The sequence below is a fragment of the Martes martes genome (genome assembly GCF_963455335.1).
Source record: "Martes martes genome assembly, chromosome: 14".
In the NCBI taxonomy this organism is placed as follows: Eukaryota; Metazoa; Chordata; class Mammalia; order Carnivora; family Mustelidae; genus Martes; species Martes martes.
Genome location: NC_137902.1, coordinates 753799 through 774041, shown reverse-complemented (window position 1 = coordinate 774041; position 20243 = coordinate 753799). Strand labels below are relative to the sequence as shown.

At 63.7% G+C, this 20243-nt stretch overlaps 1 protein-coding gene across 1 annotated transcript in view; it reads left to right on the top strand.

Annotated features, from left to right (window-relative positions):
- Window positions 1–20243, top strand: part of INPP5A (inositol polyphosphate-5-phosphatase A) — a 167203-nt gene that overhangs the window by 116708 nt on the left and 30252 nt on the right. Inside the window, exons 7-9 of the mRNA XM_080823170.1 lie at window positions 2556–2608; window positions 4083–4202; window positions 14665–14749. Of these exons, the coding sequence (XP_080679296.1) occupies window positions 2556–2608; window positions 4083–4202; window positions 14665–14749 (258 nt within the window). The remainder of the gene's footprint in view (window positions 1–2555; window positions 2609–4082; window positions 4203–14664; window positions 14750–20243) is intronic.

The window sequence follows — 20243 nt, the reverse complement described above, 5'->3', positions numbered from 1 at the left end:
CCGGCTAAAGGAATCCTATTAACAGGGGTCTGAGCGGGGACTTCATACTGCAAGGTGAGCGATGTGGCACAGCCTCCCCCCCGCCCGGCGTGACGTGGTTTCATTCCGTGGCGACAGCCTCTCTGCAAGCGGGGTAGGCACCCGGCCCCTGCTGCCCGTGCGTGGTCGCCCGCCGGGAGGTTTTGGAAGGTGCCTGGTGACCGGAAAGCTTCTGCACGTGGATGGAATGAAACAGATCAGTCGACATTTGAGGGAACCCCCAGCCTGTGACGGAGGCACCCGTTTCCCTGGTGTAGGTCCTCGCGGGTGCAGGACAGCCGTGTGCGTGCGCGTGTGCGTGCGTGCGTGTGCGTTTCCGTAGGACGTTGTGCAGGGAAGCCTCACTCGGCAGGCACTTGTACCCTCTGATGAAGGGGTGTGTTCCGGCCCCGCCCTGCCCCTGCATGGCCCAGGCGAGCGTCCCTGGTTCAGGGCTCAGTCACAGTAGGGAAGGGATGGTCCTGGCAGGGGGCTGAGGGGAACCCCAGTTCTGGTTCTCCCTGCAAGGAGCCGGCAGCGTCGGGCGGGTGGCCGTGTTCAGCTCTGGCTCTGCCCCGTCGGTCAGCAGTGATCGTCATAGTGACCGTCCTGGTGCTTGTCGTGACCACCTGCGGCCCTCAGGAGGAGGGGTGGGGGGCACACCAGGGGTGAGGAAGGTGGTTTCTGGAAGGGCCCCCAGTGCAGCCCAGCGACGCCCAAGGACATGCGATTGCCCGTGGAGCCCCACGTTTTCATCCTGGGAAATCACTCAGAAATGCAGCCTGAACACATTTGTGATTGCGATGATGAACTTACCTCAAAGTGAAGTATTTTCTATAAACTCTTAGTTAAAATATTTGGATGTATTATTGTTATACTGTCAAACTCTTTTGAGATTTATTTGCAATGTAATTAAAAACCTTAAATCTAGTTAGAATTCTAAACTTACAGCTTTCACAAATCTTTATTATATTAAAAAAAGCAACACATCCTGTGTTTTATGTGCGTATTCTAATAATGTTAAACGATGTTCCCTTATTGTGGACAATTTAAACGTCTAGAAAAGATACACACGTGGAGTCTATTGAAGGTACGCACGTGGGGTACGCGTACGGAGACCTTAGTTAACACAGAATTGGCAATTGAGAATCATGAATTTTGGGTTCATTACATTAAACTCACAAATGCCTTCCAGTTTTAATGGGCAAGACCCGTGGTGGTCGGGTCAGGTCCCTCTTGGGGGCTCAGCGGCACAGCTCGGCACCGGGCTGGGGCGTGGGGTCTCACGTGTCCTGGCCACGGCCACGCTGCTCGTGCGGCAGCGGGGTGAGGCACCCTGTCTTCTCCTCCTACACCCACACCGGGTCCTGTGGGTGCCTTGGGAGAGCAAGGACCGAAGCCTCACGGAGTGTGTGTGCCGGCAGAGCGTCCGTGATTGTGCGAGGGGGGGAGAGCCCAGGCCAGAGCCAGGAAGGGCTGTTGGGCTCGGCCTGGTGAGCTTGGCGGGGGCCGGGGTGGGTGCATAGGACGCTTGGCCATGGGAGACTCCAGAGCTTCGGGATTTGCACCTGGAGGTCATGGTGACCTTGAAGGCAGCACCCCCCCAAGCGAGGCATCACCATAGGAACCAAGCTGGGCACCTTGTGAAGCAGGTCCCAAGGGAGGGAGCAGGACAGTGGCTGAGGGGAGTGTGGGGTCAAGCCGGGGGGGTTTCAGCTGCCGAATTATTCAATTAAATAAAGAATCGTCACTGAGGTGTCTCGAGCCTCTGATTCTGGACTCACACGGGGAGCGCTTTCCGCCAGCGTACCGCGGCCATCCTCCCGTCTTCCCCCTCCCCCTCCCATCCTCCTCCTCCCCCCCCTTTCTCCGCCCCCCCCCCCCCCCCCCGCTGCTCCTGGCCACACAGCAGAGGGACGTGCCCCTGGGGCTCGGGGGGACTCGGCACATTTCCATCCAGCTTTCCAAAGTGTTGGCAAACTGGGGGTCCAGGGGGGTCTCCTCAGTGCCTCCTGGGGCTCACAGGGCATGGGGGCTGGAGCCCCACTCTCACGGCCTGGGCCGCGAGCTGCCCCGTCCGGCGTGGCTGTTGAAATGGAATGAATCCAGACAGCACGGACCGTGTGCCGCGCTCCCCTGTGGGGCAGCAGGTCACTTCCCTGCCGGCGTGAGCCCAGTGCACGAGACGGTCACCCGCGCCGGACGAGGGCAACGTCAGCACAGGCACTGGGCACGTGCAGGCCATCCTCTGCTCAGCCGGGCCGTCCTCACCGGGAAGATCGCGCTGGCCGGTGGTCCCGAACCTGCCCTCCCGGGTGTGGAGCGTGAGGCGCTGTGGCGAGCCTCGTGCGGGACGCTTGCCCTTACGACGCTTGCCCTCCGGTGCCAAGCAGAAGCCTTCAGTGGAAGGATCGACATTGCTTTTCCTGACCGAGAAGCATCTTGGGTGCCCCCCCCCCCCCCCCGCCACTTGTGAGTTGTGTCCGTCCCCTTCCTCTTTTCAGCTGGCTTATTTGTGCAACCTGTTTGTTTTTCAGTGCAAGTGGTCGAGAAAAGGCTTCATTCGGACACGGTGGTGTGTTGCAGACTGGTACGTTTGTCGTGGCGACCGTTGTCTCCTTTAGAAACTTTGGGATGCTTTCCCCGGCTTTGTGTGTTGCACCCGTGGTGTGGCTGCACGTCCCGTCACAGACTGCCCGCCACTCTCCTGCCCACTTTGTTCCCGGAGACTCGGTGTGACACAGTGCCATTGCCTGGTCCCCGAGTCTGGGGTCCCGGTGCAGGCCCCACGCAGGCCCCAGAGCTTCCTCCCGTGGGCACCAGTGTCCAAGTGCCGCCCAGGCAGCCCTCCGCAGGCCACGGTCAGCTGCCATGGGTACAGAGCACAGGGCAGGCAGACCTCCCAAGCCGACCTTCGGGCCTGGCCTGCCCGCGGCTGCCCTCCGTCTGCAGCGGCCGCATGCCTGCCGCCCCAGTAGAATCTTCGGAAACCCCACACCTGGTCTCCTCATGTGAGCCCCCCGGGCTTGGGTCTTAAGGTCCTAGAGCCGCGTGTGTCCCATAAGCAGCTATCAGCTGAGGACACGTCCAGACGGGTGGGGGCTCTGAGTGCCTGCCAGGTGTCCCGTCCCAGGGAGGCCCTCAGCCACCCCTGTGGTTGGCACAGTGCCCTCCCTGGGGCCCTCGGGCGGCTCTCCCTGGGGCAGGGGCCAGGGAGGGGGGACGAGGAGCCGCAGACTCTGACGGTCCAGCAAGTGCCCTGTGCCCTCGCTCCCGCCCCACTGGCCGCCGCGGCACAGTGTGGGCATCGGCAGGGTACCTTGGAGTCCCCGTGCGAGTGAGAGGATTTGCCTCCCCCGGCCACCGCCGCCCCGGGAAATGGCTGTGAACTTGGCACATGCGTCTCACGGGGTCCTCGGCCTTGCCGTCCGGGCACCGTGACAGCCGTGGCGTACGTGTGTGGGCACGCTGACCTCCTTGTGAGACCACACGTCTCCCGTGATGCCCGGGGGTCTCCGTGCACTGGGAGGGCTGACGGCCGGCATCTGGCCTCACCACGCGTGTCCCTGTCTTGGGGACCGCCTGCCGCGGGGTCTCCCTGGGGCCTTGCAGCTGGGGGCCTGGGGGCTTCTCACCTAGAAGGAACCGCGTCGTGTCCCTCCTCCGGGGTCACAGCCTCACGGGGAGTGGCCTACAGCTCCGTGAGGCGCTGGCCACACCGCCCGCTGCCTGTGCCTGGAGTCTGAGCCTCTGCTGCCGTCTCCTTGTCCCTCCTCCCTCCTGCTCTCATCCGTCCTGCTCCCTCCTGGTGGAGGAGAGTTGAAACGGCCCCTTCCCTGTTGGCCGCGTGTACTTAGACCGTGAGGGCGCGTGTCCTGCTCTGACGAGGCAGGGGATGTGCTCTGGGGGGACGTGAAGCGGCCGAGGAGGACAGGGCTGGGTGCAGGGAGTGCTGCCCGCTGTGACCCTCGGGCCCGGGCCCAACGACGCCCTGGGGAGCTGGGCCACATCGGGTGCCCTGTGGCACCAGCCCTCTGTCACCATGTGTCCTTCTGTCCCCACAGTGCCTTTGACTTGGTCAACATTCATCTTTTTCACGACGCTTCCAATCTGGTCGCCTGGGAGACGAGCCCCTCGGTGTACTCGGGGATCCGGCACAAGGCCCTGGGCTACGTGCTCGACAGGTAGGTGCCGCGCAGCCCCTCCCGCCCCACCTCCGAGGACGGCGGCTCGCACCCCCTCAAGGCCCGTGCCGCCCACGTTGGTCATTTCCCGTTTGCCAAAATACGAAACCTGCAAACGTTGCCTCAGATCCCAGCCCCAGTCCCCAGGCTTGTGCAGGCTCAGCCGGACAGACCCGAAGGCGGGGGCCGCCTCCCTCCGTGCTAGGAGAGCGAGGCAAGCGTACGGAGATGTCCACTGGAGCGCCCACGCTTTGGCTGAGGGCACGGGGACGCTGCCGCACGTCCTGCCGACCGCGGGCGGGCCTTCCCATGGTGCCGCTGGGCTCGGGGTCCTGGGTTTGTGGGCCTGGAGGCCTTGGAGCCCACCTGCCCAGGCTCCTACGGGCCTGTCTTCGTTCCGTCCGCTCCTCGCGCTCCCGCTGGGCTGGACTCCACCTGGCCGGCCGGCCGCCCGCACGTGCCCACGCTGTGTGTCTGTGGTCTCGTTGCGACCGTGCTGGTGGTCAGGACTGGTGAGCACCTGGGAAGGGAAGGCAGCCCCTTGGTCGTTTGGTCCTGGACCAGCGTCCCTCTTGGCTTGCTGAGGCTCAGCCTCGCAGCCCAGGTCCTTGGGGCCCAGGTCTGTGGGGCCTGAGTCCGTGGGGCTGTCCGGTTCTGCCTAGTCCTCAGGTCAGCCCTTCCCCTGAGAGCTTCCCTGGCCCAAGGGATGTCAGCGACCCACTTGGCCTTGGGAGGGCTCTCCCCATTTCTGCTCAGGCCATCTCAGATTTCCCTGGGGGCCCTGCCCCACCCCACCTCTGCTCCATCCAGGGCACGGAGCTGGGCGTCCGCGGACATGTGCCGAGAACTTAGACTCGGACCACTGACCCCTCCCCCTGCACCCAGCACCGCCCTGCCCCGGCCTGCGTGGATCCTCGCCCGCCCACCCCCCACACACGCACGGCCCTCCTGGGTTCCTCGCGGGACTCAGCAGGAGCGTTCTGGACAGGGAGCTGGCTCGCAGCCTCGTGCCATCCGGTGTGGGACGGTGGCCATCGGGTCACGTCCGGGGACCCTGGCTCCTGCTGCCCCTGCCAGGTCCACACGGAGGAACCACGCATGAGACACGGGTCTCTTTGCTTCTGCTGCTGCTCCCGCGTGGAGGGCCTTGGCCGTCAGCCCAGAACAGGCTGTGTGTTGACCCCCCCGGGCCCTGGCTGAGCTGGGCTCAGAGGTGGGTTGGACGCCTAGGATACTGCAGGAGCCGGGCGGCCTGAGCCAGCCTGCAGCCTGGGCATGGGCAGCTGAGTCCTGGCGCTACATCACAGCAGGCCGGCCCGTGGCCACCCACGCGGGGCTCCCCCCGTCCTGTTCTCACCCACGCCCGCCCTGGGGGGCCCCCAACGTGCAGGGCTCCGCAGCCCCACATCTGTGCTGGGGGAATGCCGGCACTGCCCGGGCCGGTCGGGACACCCGGGTGGGCCCTGGCCAGCCACCTCCTGGAGGGGCCGGGACGGCAGGGGTGTGCGAGGGAGCGGCCCTCCGGGGAGGGCGCACCTCGGGAGAACCGTGGGCCGGCTCCCCAGCCTGAGCTGCTCTGATGGGCGCTGTGGGTGGGAGCCGGGACCCTGTGTGGGCCTTCCGGCCGGCCAGACTCTGTGCACCCACCCGCCGGCACCTCCCGCAGAGTCTGGGGGTCAGGACAGAGCCCCGAACGGTCTGGGTGACTGCAGCCAAGCTGTCAGTGGGGTCGGCCGCTACAACGTGTCGTCGCCCCGCACTGCTGCTCCTCGTGGCCTCCGGGAAAGCAGCCGTTGGGTTTCGGGGCACTTTTTTGCGACTGTGCGTTCCCATGAATTGCTTCTGTGCGGAGCTCAGCCCGCCGCAGATCCGGACCTCCACGGAGCAGGGCCGGGCTGCCCCGCACAAAGGGCAGCTCTGTACGGGCGCTGAGTGACGGGCCATCCTTTCATCGGGGCGCCTAACCTTTTGGCAGCCACCAGCAGACTGCATTCTGCTTCGCCGATCGGGAGGACAATGCCACGCTGGCCCTTTGAATGGACGCTGCCACCAACAGTGCCCCATTCACGGCGTTGGGAACCTAAGGGAGCATTGTCCGCCGTGCTCTGTGGGGACGCGGGGAGACAGCAAGGAGGCTCCTGCGAGGGGAGCCTGCCTGGTCCCGGCTTCATCTCCCCATGGCGTCAGACCCGGCCAGAGGTGGCGCAGCGGCCCGGCTTACCCGTCCCCCCGTGCCGCTGGATGGAGGGTGAAAACCCGGAGGCACGGAGCGCTATGGGGGCAACTTTTCTATAAATCTAAGATTGTTCCAAAATGAAAATGTCGTGTATGGAAACCCAAGAGGCAAACCGTTTCTCTGCAGCATGCAGACTCCGGGGAAGCGTTTGCCCCCCTGGCAGTGCCAACTGTGAGTGCCACGGGGCACCTTGCGGAGGACGTGGCCGCTTTGCTGACGCCGACCCCCGCCGGGCTCACCTGGACAGGACTCCTGGCTGAGACGTCAGCCTTAAGAAAGCACAGGCCGCGAGCCCTCTGGGTTTTATACAAATAATAATCTTAATGTTTCTTGTGCAGTTCATGAATATTTTGCTTTTCGTGCGTGATTAACGACGAGCGTCAGCCTGGGAGGCGGGTCGCACCAGAGCCCTGGGCGCACCTGGGGAGCCGTCCTCCCGCGGGAGCGCCTGCCCCCGGTGCTGACGGCTGCGCGCGGGGGGGCACTCAGGGCGCGCTCTGTGGCTGAGACGGGGCGGGGGCTCGGAGCACTGTCGCTCCTGAGCCGCCAGCGCCACAGCTTCCTGACGGCTCCCCAAGCTTCTGGCCGTGAAATGAGATTTTTCTGCACAAGTGACAGGGCTCTTCTGTGCCCCCCTTTGAAACGTGGCCTGGCTTAGTCCAACAAAACATTCTACGTTACAACTGTGAAATCTTGGCATGAAGCGCCCCGTTGTCCCCCATTATTTTCTCAGAAATACAGTCCATTGTCCTGGGGCTCAAGTTAATTTGATCAACATTGGGACATTTAACTTTTATGTCCAGGCAAAAGAGCTGTTTCATGCTCATTTTGGGCATTCAAAGGAAATGATTGCCAGAAAAATAATGTTGCTCGGAACAATTGGGAGCAATTAGTTTCCCAGGGAGAGGCGATGTGATGCGGCCGCCGCACCGCTCCCCTTTGTGGCCTCCCGGGCGGCCATCAGTCAGCTGTCAGCTGCTCAAAGACGCCTCCAACCTAAACGTTTCTCTTCAGGCAGTTCCCAGAACTCGCCGGGCTGTTCAGTGGGCAGAAGAAAAGCCGCTGCGTCTCTAGGCGGAGGCGAGCACAGCGCTAAAGACTTGGGTCATTCGGGACACTCCCTCCGCGTGGCCAGCCGCAGAGCTCCTGCTCCGAGTGCCCGTGGGCTGCCGGACGTGCACGTCCTCTGGGGTGTCCGCCAGCCCGGAGGCCGAGGGCACCACTGTCGTGTGCGTCTTGTGTGGCGTGGACTCGGGGGCCACACAGGCCCGTGTCCTCGCCCCCGCTCAGCCTGCGGGCTCTGGGCCGCCAGCGTGTTCCCGGCACCAGGTGGGAGCGCGCTGTGAGGACGTGTGAAGTCCAGTTGCCGTCCGACAACATGAGCTCATTATTCCTTATGTCTCACAATGGACAGTGTCTGTGAAACAGCCTTTATTTCACTGAAAACAAGTTCAAGCGTCCAGAAAGCGTCCAGACTGTGTGCCCTGCGGTCTGCTGGTCCCGGCCGTGTGTCCATGTTTATCTCGTGTGTCCTTCTGTTAGGACATAAAATGGCGTCCTCGAGGCCGCCCTCCTTTCCTGACTCTCTTGTGTCTGCCGCCACCCCTGTCCAAGTGGCCTCGTGGGCGGGCCTTTGTCTGCAGCGCTCATGCTCGCAGGGTCGCGCCGTCACTCGTGGGAGCACGTCGCTGCGCGTTCCTGAGCGTCTCTGCTGAGCGCCTCCGTCCACGGCGTCGGCGTCTGGCCCGTCCCATCGCGTCTTGACCACCGACTGCTACTTTGTTGGCGTCTGGCTGTTTTGTTTTGCTGACGGGACGATGTGGCGAGCTGTGGTCTGGCCACTCTGCACTCTGGACGGGCAGCCCGCCAGCGTCCTCAGCCTGGCCAGCGTCCGTGCTCACGCTGGTCCAGGGACCGTGGGTGGCGTGCGTCCCACATGTTTCCTGTGCTCGCTGGTAGCGGAGGTTTTAAAGGTGCCCTCAGCTTTCCAGGACACTAGCTCTCGTGTCTTCTGCCTGACACTCGAGAAGCTTCTGTGACCGCGCAGCTCGTGGTGGCGTCCGAGCCGTCTGAGAGCGGCTCTCAGTGCAGAAAACACGTGTTCACTCACCTCCTGCTGTTTGCAGGCTGAGGCCGGGCCTGGTGCCGGGAGCCCGCTGCCCTGGGCTCCCGGGAGCCGCCATCCTGGGCCTGCCCCCCGCATGCTTCTGCTGGAGGACAGTGGGTGGCAGGAGCAGGGCCTTGGTCACTGGGAAATCCCGGCGTGAGCAGCCCCGTCACAGCGCACGACAAGGACACCGAGGCCCAGGCGGGGACTGCGCCCACTGGCTCGAGTTGTCTCTGTCCTCACAGTGCAAAGTGCCGCAGACCCGTGGCTCAGACGACACACGCTCGCTCCTTGCAGCGCAAGACCCCGTGCCAGCTCACCGGGTCCAAGAAGCCACAGCCTGGCCGCTGTGTCCGCGCGCAGCCGAGAGCGTGCGGGGGTGTCTGCTCCTGAGCACGGCCCACCCTTCGGACCCAACTCGCCTTCATCACTCCCAGGGGTGTGCCGGGCCCGTGGCCAGCCACGCGGGGCTTGGGGCCTTGACCTGAGAATCTGGGGACAGGGACACACTCGGGGCTCAGCAGGGCCTCACGGCCTCCGGCTGCGAAGACAAGACACAGGTGTTGGAAACGTGGCAGTGGTCTGCAGCGGAGGCCGGGCAGGCGATGGACTTTGTGACTCCTGCGCAGTGACTAGAGTTCTGCCCGGCCCGGTACTGCCGGGTTGTGCCGTGGCCCCTCCGGCTGACCCCGTGCGTGTGGCTGACGGTTTGTGCGCCCCCCCCGCCCCCAGCACCAACGGCGAGGCGCCCTTGAGCGAGGGACGCGCCAAGGTCCCAGCACACACTTCCCACCGCCCAAGGGGTGCCTGCCAGGCCTGACACGGCGCCCCACTGCCGAGCCACACCGCTCCCCACCTCCGGCGCCTCAGGAGTCACACCTTCTGTCACTAGGCCCGCGAGATGCCTGGCCCTGGGGAGTGCGTTGTGCACTGAGCGACCACAGCTGGCCCGTCAGTGGGCCATCACTCAGGGCCCTTAGGCCACTGGTGGGGACGTTGCCTGACACCAGAGGGACAGTCAGGTATCTGTGCCGGCCCGACGCTGGCCCGGGCCCTGCGAACAGATTGTTCCCTTCATGCTTTCCTGAGATCCCTTTCCCTGTCCCTGCCTCAGACGCATCACACATGAACAGTCCTCCCCCGGCTCCCTGGTGTGGCAGCTGTCCCACCCGGTGACCGTCCTGCCCGTGCCCCGCTTGCTTTCCGAGCCACACCAGGTTCTCGGGGGCGACAAGCAGCCTGTGCGCTCCTGGTGCTGTCCGTGCTGCGGTGGCCAAGGCCAGGGCCACCAGCTGGGAACGCCAGAGTGTCCAACTCCACTCAGGGAACAACTCGTCTTCGAGACACGAGTGCACGGCCCCTTCCCGACGCGCGTCAGCGTGCCTTGTCCCATGATGAAATCGCCTGTCAAAACGGAACGGGACTCTGTTTTCAAGGCCTAAAAAATGGATTTTTATGGCTTTTCTTGTAATTCTCTTTTTGAATTAGGCACAGGATATTGATGTGGGCCTACTTTTTCATCATAATAGCATCTGACAAGGTAATTAATTTTAAAACAACTTTTTTCTCTTGGTCCCAACGGCGCTATATTGAGATGAGCCGTGAGTGCCGTGAGGGCCGCGGGCCGGCACTCAGGTGATTGCCTCAGCCGCGACAGCCCGTCTGTCTCGCCAACTCTGCGCACGGCGCTCGTTATTAACGAGCACAGGCCATTACATCAAGAGGAGCAGGGCATGGAAATGTGATAAAATTGAGGTGTTTAATGATAGTATTACAAGAATCCGGCCCTGCTGACCGATTCCCTGTAGTCAACGTGGCTCCCTCGGGGGCAGGGCAGGCGCGGCCGTGGGCATCCCAAGCGCCGTGCGGGCTGTCCGGGAGAGCCTGCGGCAGCGAGCGTTTCTCTCGCTGGACGCCCTGGAGCTTTGCGGAGTCTGTTCAGCCCAATACCGTCTGATGAGCCAATAGTTGTTTCTTCCGTGGTCTGTTCCCACAGCGCCACTGCCCGTGTCCCTCTGCTGCCGTCCGACCCGTCAGGCCGGGACCCGTGAGGACATGCGCGGCCCATGGCCAGTATGCGCAGGAGCCCGGGCTCTCTGCGGTCCCGCGAACACGCTCTCGCTGGTGCTGTCTCCTGCTCGCTGGAACCCCGGGCTCGGACCTGACCTCTGCGGTTCCTGTCATCCCTCTGTCTGTGGGCAGTTGCAGCTCCCAGCACAGCCTCCACGTGTCCCGGAGACCCGGAACGGCCCGGTGGCTTCACACACCTTCTGAATATTCATTGATCCCAGAAAATGTGAGGTGCTTGCCTTGTTCCAGCCCAGGGCTTGACGGGGACGTCCCGCAAATCGCACAGGACAGATGGCATTTCTTAAGGCAGAGATTTTATGAGACAGTGTGGGCTCAGCACACGGGAGTTGATGGGCGCATGTTCACTCTCTTTCCCGCTGTGATTCGTCTCTGAGAGCTGTGGGGACACAGGAAGAATCCTTGGTAAGAAACAGATACTGCACATACGTGACGTGTGTACACGCGCCACACATGTGCAACACTTGCACAGCAGGACATGCACATACACCACGTACGCAGCACCCCCGCGTCTCCCGCGCCACGTTTCTGCGGTCACACGTCGTCTCAAGCTCCGTGCTCCCGTCCCAGGAGGAGCACGTGTGCAGAGAGCAGGGTCAGGAGTCTGACCCGTGAGCCGTCCCCAGGAGCGCCACTGCTCGGTGCTTCTTGGCGGACAGAAGCTGACGGACCGTCAGAAACGTAGATTCTCCGACATGCAGAGGGAGCAGGAGCGAGCCGGAAGGTGCTTTGGCTTAGTTTTTCTCAAAAAAATAAAAATCAAAAAAAGAAAGAAAAGAGAAATGTGTCTGCGAGACACAAGGCTGTGGAGGCTGGTGGGGAGGCTGGGGTGCGCGGCCCCCGGGGGTCCAGGCGCCGTGCGGACGTTCTGCTCACCATGTCCTCGCCCGCTCCCACCGACCGGCCGGCGCCGGGGGTCAGCAGCGGATGAGCATTAGGAAACCGTCTCCCGCACAGCAGTCCCGACCTCAGAGACCCCTCGGCCCGGACGGCACCCACCCGGCCTTTGTGCGTCCAGGCCTTGGTGGAATGATGTGCAAGGAGCCTCCCTGGCCAGGTCAGGAAGCCTGGCCGGGCGTGGGCTATGGGGGAGGGGAGCAGTGGAGGGAGCAGCCGGGTCCTGAGACAGGGCAGGGCAGGCCGGATCGCGGGAGCATCTGTTTGCTGAGGCGACCCTGTGCCTCCTCTGGGACCCCCTGGGGACAGGTGCCCTGGGGGGCAACAGGTGTGACCTTAGAAAACAGAAATCAGTCCCCGTGAAAAGCTGTGAATGATGCTGGTTTGGGTTCTTAAAAGCATGTGATTAAACCCCAACGGTTGTATTCTGTCCCTGTGACCCGGCCCCGGAGGCCTGCTCGTGGCAGCACCAGGACCGTGTGAAGGGCCCGAGTTCTCAGGGCTGAGGCCGCCTCCCATGCTGCTGGGGCGTCTGTGCACCCGACCTGCGCCCTGTGCCCGTGAGGCCGGGGACCGGGATGCCCGTGCTCAGGTGTCCTGACAGGATGCTCAGAGACCTCTCCAGGTGCCCTACACTCATTCTCTAAAGAGTTTTTTCGTCGGAAGCTGTTTAATGGCAGGAGCAGCTTCTGTCCCTTCAGGACGGGGGAGGGGCGGAGTCCACGCGGGACCGGGGAGGGGCGGACCCTGGGCTGGGCAGCAGGCGCCCCACCAGCACCCCTGACACTTGTATTTCTTTCTTTCTTTTTTTTTTTTTTTAAGATTTTATTTATTTGACAGAGATCACAAGTAGGCAGAGAGGCAGGAAGAGAGAGAGAAGGGGAAGCAGGCTCCCCGCTGAGCAGAGAGCCCGATGTGGGGCTCGATCCCAGGACGCTGGGATCATGACCTGAGCCGAAGACAGAGGCTCACCCCACGGATCCCCCCAGGCGCCCCTATATTTCTGAACAGTGTTTCCTCGGTAGCAAAGTTTATAACGAGTAAAGGACACTGCTGTTTGCACTCACCAGTGATCTGTTAAACACGCCTTTCCTCTTCAAATGCACGTATGAGTTGAAAGTTTTTCCAATTAAAAAGAAAAACAGGTTATTTGTGGACATAACTAGATGATACGGTGATTAACGCAGGAGAGAAATGTGAGAACAGCCGAGATGTCCTTGAAGGACCCGTCCTCAGGAAGGGCGTCCCTGTGGAAAGTCAGGCCGCCTGCCAGCCTGCGGGGTCGGTGGCGGTCTTCGGGGGAGGAGCGCAGGGCCTCAAAAGGCCCTGTGATTTGGGGGATTTTGTGCTCTGTGAACCGACTGGGAAGAGGATGGCGCACACGGAGCGCTCAGCCGGCCGCCAGGAAAATCGATACCTGGAGATTCCCAGCGTCGCACCGCGATTCCGCACGGGTGGGAGGCTGACGGGGGCCCTGCCGTGAAGGTGGGAGGGGGGAGCCGTCCGCGCCCGGAGCTCGGTGGACTTTTCGGGGAGGATGCCCGGCCAGGGGCCCCGCTCGCGCGAGGCGGGGGTCAGTCACGCGGGAGGCCCACCAACGGCCCAGACGCCAGCCGCGGACCCCAAGGGTGGTTTCTCGCCGCCTCCGAGGGATGCTCCTGGAGCTCATCAGGAACGCGGCGAGAAACGGAAAAGAACAGGATGGAAACGAGTCAGGGCAGAAGATGCGGATTCAACACGTTCCGAGCAGGCGGGCGGCCTCGTGTGGGGAGTGCTCGGGGGTTGGGGGTGGAAGTGCATCTTGTTTCCCCGGACGGGACGGGTGGGCAGAGTGTTGACAAGTGCCATGAGGCACTGGCGAGCTTCCTGACACCAGGACCCCACGTGCCCCCTCTGCCCCCCATGCCCCCCACCGCTCACGGCCAGGAACGAGCAGTCATGGCCTACGGAGACCTTTCTTGTGACCCAGGAGAGCATCATGGAGCCGGGCAGGGTGTCATGTGCTCCTGTGCTCTGTCCGTCCTTCTGTCTCTCAAGCTAATGAATCGAGGAGGCCAGAGCAGTGGCAAGCAGTGCCGGCGTCCAGGGGTTGAGGCAGGGGACACAGCACCCACGTCCAGGGGGGCGAGGCAGGGGACACGGCGCCCAAGCATCATGCTAGGCCCCGCCGGTGCACAGAGGCATTACCAGGGGGACTGGAGATGCACCAGGTTTCTTGGTAACCAGTGAAGGTTTCCAAGTTAATCTGGTTAAGACATTGTCCCTGGCCTTTGCCGGCCCGACGACATTGGGTTTTAGTCCATCTGGGGATGTGCCCTCCGCCCTGTGCCCCTGCAGCCCCACAGCTCTGTCCCAGCAGGTGCGAGAGTGGAGCCGTGCTCCCTGACCGTCCCCCTGCACCGAGCTCGCGCTCTGCTCCGCGGCCGTCTCTCGCGTTCTGCCGTCCGGTGGAAGAAAGCGGCGCTCGGCTTTGCCGCCAGAAGCGAACGGTGGTCATTAATCGCGCTGGGTAGCGCTGGCGCGGGTGGAGGGAGCCGTCGTCGTGCCTCGCTGTGAGCGGAGAGGAGACTGGGAGGAGGCTGCTGGCTGGCGCAGAGGCTGTCGCACTTCGTGTGTGCGAGTGTCAGTGTAAGAGTAGGGAAGGGACCGGGGTCGCTTGAAAAAAGGTGGAAAAGATGTTTCCACGCAGCCGGCGCCTCCCTTACCTCGCACCTCACGGTGCTTTTGTGCCTCGGAAGTGTGGAAACGGGCCGATACCTGAACGCGTCAGAGCCAGCACAGGCGTCTGTCCTGCTGGGAGGGGTCTGGAAGCGCCAGGCCAAGGCCCCGGCCAGCAGTCCTGCCCTGCGTCCCCACCCGGCGCGCCCGCAAGAGCCCCCCGCCCGGCCCTCGTTCTTCCAGCGCGCAGGCTACACGTCCCACCAGATGCGGTTTCCACGCTGCGCAGGCCCATTGGGCAGGACACGTTGGTGGCTCGCGCGTGTCCGCGTGGAGAGGGCCGCGTGTGTCTGGTGGGCGTGCGTCGTGGTCACTGCTGCTCGGGAGCACGAGGAAGGCGTGTGCGTGGGGCGTGTGGCGGAAGGGAGGCCGATTGCTTGGTGTGATGGTAACGGTGTCTCCTTCTCTCCTCCCAGAATCGTCGACCAGCGATTCGAGAAAGTGTCGTACTTTGTGTTCGGTGATTTCAACTTCCGGCTGGACTCGAAGTCCGTGGTGGAGGTAGGCACCTGCCCCGGCCTCGTCGGGAGCCCGCAGTCAGGGCCCTCACAGGAAGGCTCAGCCCTGCCGTTCTCGCTGCTGGGATTTAAGGCAAATATTCCTCATAAGGAGGTTTTAGAGTTGAAAGGGGCCGTTACTGGAACTAGAAAGGGACAGAGTCCCGCCGACCTCTGCAGTGCTCAGGTGGTCATTGCCAACGACATGCCGTCATGTCCCGCTGTGACGGTTCTGTTGTCCGCTGTTGAAGAGCGGGCAGGCCCGTGGGGAGATGTGGCCGGAGGGGCTGCTCCCTCGGCTTCCTCGCTGCGCGTGCGGGAAATCAGTTTTTCACCGAAAGATTCGTGGATGTCAGTCAGTTCCTGGGGCTCGGAGGCCGTGTGTCTCCTGGGTGCACCCACGGGCCCCTGGCGGGTGCTCCACTAAGAACAGGTGCAGACAGAGGCCTCGGCCCTGCACTGTCCCAGCCGTGGGACCTCGGAGCATCACCTCTGCAGCCAGGGAGGGGGGCCTGGGGCTCTGGCTCAGGGCTGAGGGTCCACCGCGTACCCGTGCAGCAGGGACCACGGCCCCAGCGGCAGCGGCAGTCAAGGGGAGTCTGCCCGGACCCCGCCAGCAGGCCTGCACGGGGAGGCTGGCAGCCCACAGCAGGTGCACAGCGCACCCCCGGTGGAGACACGGGGGCTGTTCAAGCGATCGCCTTCCGGTCGGGATCCCGGGGCACAGACCCCACCGCGCATCCGTCGTCCGTCTCTGCAGAAGTTGTTCCTGGAAGTCAGGGGTCGGGCTGTCCACCTTACAGCTCCCTGTGGGCGCCAGAATGAGGGGCGCGTGGGAATTCTCTCATGATGCAACTAATCCGATGGCGCCCCACTGGGCGGGCTCACAGGCCGTAGGCGGGTGCGCCTGGGCGCACTGCCGGTGCTGGCAGACCGGGGGGCCGGGGGACCGGTGCTGTGGTGCGGGGCTGTCCGCCAGGACGGGCCAGTGAGTCCCGCTGGGACTCTGAAGTCCTGCGCTCGCCGCTGCCCGCTTTCCCTTCCCCACGAGGAGGGTGGAGAGCGAGTCCGTCGCCCTCCAGCGAGCCCGGGAGCTCGTCTGTCTTGTGGAAACGTGGCCCCGTGTCTGACGCTGTTGGGGCCCCGGGGTCTTTCCCCACGAGCCACCACCTGCATTCATTTCAGGCCACTGGGGGTTGAAAAGCCACACTCTTGTGAGATCCTGACCCTCCACGCAGGGGTCCTTCCTGATGGGCGCTCAGGACAGTGACCCCGCTGGGCAGACAGCCCCTCCTCGCCCCTCCGGCCTAACCCAGCAGGCCGTGCGCTCGGGGAGGTCCGAGGACAGTCGAACGTGGCCTTTTCTCCCCCGTGAGACAGAGACCCAGCGGGGGGCTTCGGCTCCACGCGCGGCCAGGGCTGCCCCCGGGGGTGCGTGGCGCACGGCGCGGCTGCTCCCCGCAGGGGCTGAGCCGGGGGGCTGGCCCGCAGAGGGCGGGAGGCGCAGGGCGGCGGGGGCCGGTCACACGGGTGCGGATGCCGTCAGAGCCTCCTGCCTGAGAACCACACTTGCCCGCCCCCGGGCTGGGAAGGCCGACCTGTGGGGCTGGGCTCCTGCGCCACACGCCCTTCGGGAAGACACCTGAGGGCCGGCAGCACTCAAAGGGTTAACAAAGGACGCTGCGCTGCTTGTCCCGGGACGTGGCCCTCGCGCTCAAGGTGCCTCTCCCCTGCTCCGTGGCCTTCAGCAGCTCGGCGCGTGTCCTACAACAAGGGGCTCCTGCGCACGGTGGTCCCAGCGGGTGGGAGGGACCCTTGTGAACCGGGGTAGGTTCTCCTCACGGCTGACGTGTTTCCCGAGATCACTGAGGAGCTTCAAGAGTCTTCGAGCTGCCGCAGCCTGGACGGTCCCGGGATCCACAAGTGTCCGTCTCTGAAGGGCTGCCAAGTCGGAAAGTCTGTCCCGCGTTCTCCTCCCTTTCCTGCAGGAAGGCGAAGGAAGATCTTGGTTCTGATGATTTTCCCGTCAGAATTTACCGATCTAGAGAAGGAATGACCTAAAATGCTCTTCTCGGGAGAGGATTCAGATTTTCAGAAGTGGGACAGCACACGCGCCTGCCCCTCCTCGAGCCCACAGGGCCCTGTGCTGGGCCCCCATCTCCCGTCAGCCCGACGGGCCCTGGCCCAGCAGCTTGGGGTCCCGGCCCCACCCCCCACCCCAGGGCCGTCGGCCGCACCCCACCGCCAGCCGGGGGGGCGAGGGGACGCGGGGAGGTCAGGCTGCCTGCGTCTCCGGAGCTCAGATGGTGAGAAGCTACGTTCCCAGGGCGTCTGCCCCCTCCCACCCCTGCACGTCTGTGTGACGTCAGGCACCACGTCTGGTTTTGAGTACCTGGAGAGATGGTAACTGTCTTCTGTTCGTGTGGTCCCTCCTTAGAGGAGGTCACGTAATAAATACAGTCCCGGTGGCCTCTCTTAAACTCCCACGTGCCCCTCCAGGTCCCTTTTGACTGCCCTGCTGGGAGGCCCCACTGTGGTGGTGCTGGGGAGGCACGGGACCGTCGGTGGCTGGAGGTCCCAGGGACTCGAGGCCCGAGCCACAGCAGGCCGAGGGCGGGGACACCCAGGGCGCGTTGTGGGGAGGCTCAGGGCTCCTGGCGTGGACAGGGAGGGTGCAGGGAGGCCTCGAAAGGTCACAGAAGGCGCCCCTGCTGGTAGCGTGGGACTAGCGCCACACTGTCTCTGAGCTCATGTCGTGACGCGGCCTCTCCCAGCCCCCATCTTCACGGTCCCTTCGTCCTTGTCCCCTCGCCTCGGGGCCCATCCGAAGGCCAGCCTGGTTTCATCTCAAGATCCTTCACTAATCACGTCTACAAAGACCTTCCTTCAAAATAAGGTCCTGTTCTGAGGTCTGGGTGGACACGGATTTGGGGGGTTGCTTCAACCCGTGACAGCCCCTAATGCCGGGACAACGCTTGAAAGGCCAAATGCTGAACAGTACACGCGCTCGTTGGCAGAGGTTCATCTGAACCTAAGTTAACCTGGAAAAGAACGAGTTTCTTGCGCTGGTGATTGACTTCAGTGGCACTAGGTAAGGCGTCTTTAGTTACCAAATTTTAAAATACCACGTGAGCATCTCTAAGAAAATCAGAATCTACTATTAGCATGGTTGGGCTTCCTTTTTTTTTTAAAGATTTTATTTACTTATGTGACAGAGATCACAAGTAGGCAGAGAGGCAGGCAGAGAGAGAGAGAGGGGGAAGCAGGCTCCCCACTGAGCAGAGAGCCTGATGCGGGGCTCGATCCCAGGACCCTGGGATCATGACCTGAGCCGAAGGCAGAGGCTTAACCCTCTGAGCCACCCAGGCGCCCTTTAAAGAGGCTTTAACTATAAAAACAACTGATAGAGATTTTGTGGGAACCCTGACCGTCTGAGTCAGCCTGAGGTACCCACGGGCGGGCCCGCGAGCAGATGGTTGAGGAGCAGCGTTCCGGAAACCTGGGCACCCCGAGTCCGGCCCTGGTGAATGCGGGTTCAGGGCCCAGCGCGCGGAGGGGCAGGCTCTCCGTCGGGCCTCTGACCCACTTCACTTTGCTTTTGCTTGTCTTCCGAATTAACTGCCCAGTGAGGACGTGCGGGGACCGTCAGTCACCACCTCCTGCAGGGCAGCGTCCCCGGGAGCGTGTTAGAAGCGTGCGTCCGCGGGGCCCCAGACCCGCAGGCCCCTGTGCTGAGAAGCATTAGGTTGAGCCTCGTGAATCTCAGTGTCCCCTGGGCGTCACAGCCCGCGCGGGGTCGGGGGGACGGGCTCCCGTAGGTGCGCGACCAGGATGCCCGCTGAGCGGGCACTGCTGAGCCACAGCTCCCCACGGGACGCAGACGTGGTGGCTGGTGTGAGCTCTGGACTGGGCGGTGCCGCGGCGGCCCCGTTCCTGCCGCCGTGTTTCCAGAACCCTCGTGGGAGGCCGTCCTGGAGGCCATCAGGCTGCACCACGCAGCAGCCGGCTGGTTGGCTTTCTCCGGCCTGCGTGGGCCACAGACGCCCGTGGCGGGTCGGAGCCTCCGATTCTGGTCACCACTTCCCAGCAGGCTGCTCCCAGCCGGCGTCCCCTCCTCGTTTGCTCCGCGAGACTTTCCCGTGTGCCCGCTGCTGTCTGGGCTGAACGCAGGGCCTGGCCCCGTGGTGACGGCCTGGTGCCAGCAGGGCCGTGGGGGTGCGTCTGCCTCATGGTGGGACGTCCCCAAGACCTGGCCGGCCGGGGGACACCGGAGTCAAAGCAGCGACCCGAGAGCGGCGTCCTCCCGAGCGCCCATGCTCACTGGGACCGCGTGCTCTTTGCAGGAGAGCCCTGACTCAGATGCCGCCGGGTCTGCGGGCCAGAGGCCAGCAGAGCCTGTTTTGGGGTGGGGTCTCCTGTGGGAAGGCACAGCTGGGAGCTGTGGGGTCCTGTCGGGTTCTCAGGTGTAGTCTGGGGGCATCAGTGAGGTTGGCATGCGGACAGTGTAGGAGGTGCAGCTCTGGACAGGCACTGGGGTGTGGGCAGCCAGGAGGAGGGGGCCGCTATCCATCCTCCACGGGGCCTGGGGTGCTCTCTGTCCCTCCGCAGTGAGGAGGTGAGTGGGGCTCCCGACCTCTCCTCCTGAACCACAGCACGGCCCAGGAGAGACAAGGGCCGGAAGAAGGCGGCGGGGCTGGACCCACATTGCCCACCACGGGCCTGGGCCTGGGCCTCCACCTCTCCACCTGAGTGGACAGGCAGACCGCCCTGAGCCGTGACTCCTCTTGGAAAAGCCCCTTGTGGACGCCCGCATTCAGTGCTTGCAGACTGGGTCCTGGGGACGGAAGCAGAAGGACGTGCTACCCTCTACCCTTGGTTCCGGGGAAGGGGCTGCACGTGGTTTTCAGACCACCCGAGGGCAGCGTGGCTGGTGACCAGGAGTGCCCTGGACAGCGTGCGTGTGGGAAGACGGCCGAAGTGGGCATCGGGGTGGGCACGTGCCTCTTGCCTGACGGCGGCTTGGGTCTCTTCCATGGAGCGCTGCCCTGAGAAGCCGCCGTCTGACTTGGTCTGGTTGCGCTTCCCCCAGCTAGAGCGGCCGGGTCAGCCCGCCCGGACCTGGGGCCTCGTCCCGGCAGGAGTCATCAGAGGTTAATTCCATCCGCCTCCAGAACAATGAGGGGCCAGTGAGCGCCTCGCGGCCGCGGCCGCTGCGGAGGACAGGCAGCGATTGTCCCTCCGGCGACCGGAGTGGGGTGGGGCGGGGCGTCTCCCGGCGTGGGGGTCCGCCAGGCCCGCGTGGGACCGGGAGACCGTGTCACGGCAGAGGGGCCGGGAGCAGGGCCTGCTGCGTGTGGAGAGACGACCCCGTCCCGGTGAGCCGGCAGCGTCCTGTTTCGGGGGCGTGGACGCCCGCGTGCCCGCAGAGCAGAACCGGGGAGACGGCCCGGGAGCAAACTTGGCCGCGCCAGAGCCGTAATTAAAACACACACTGACAC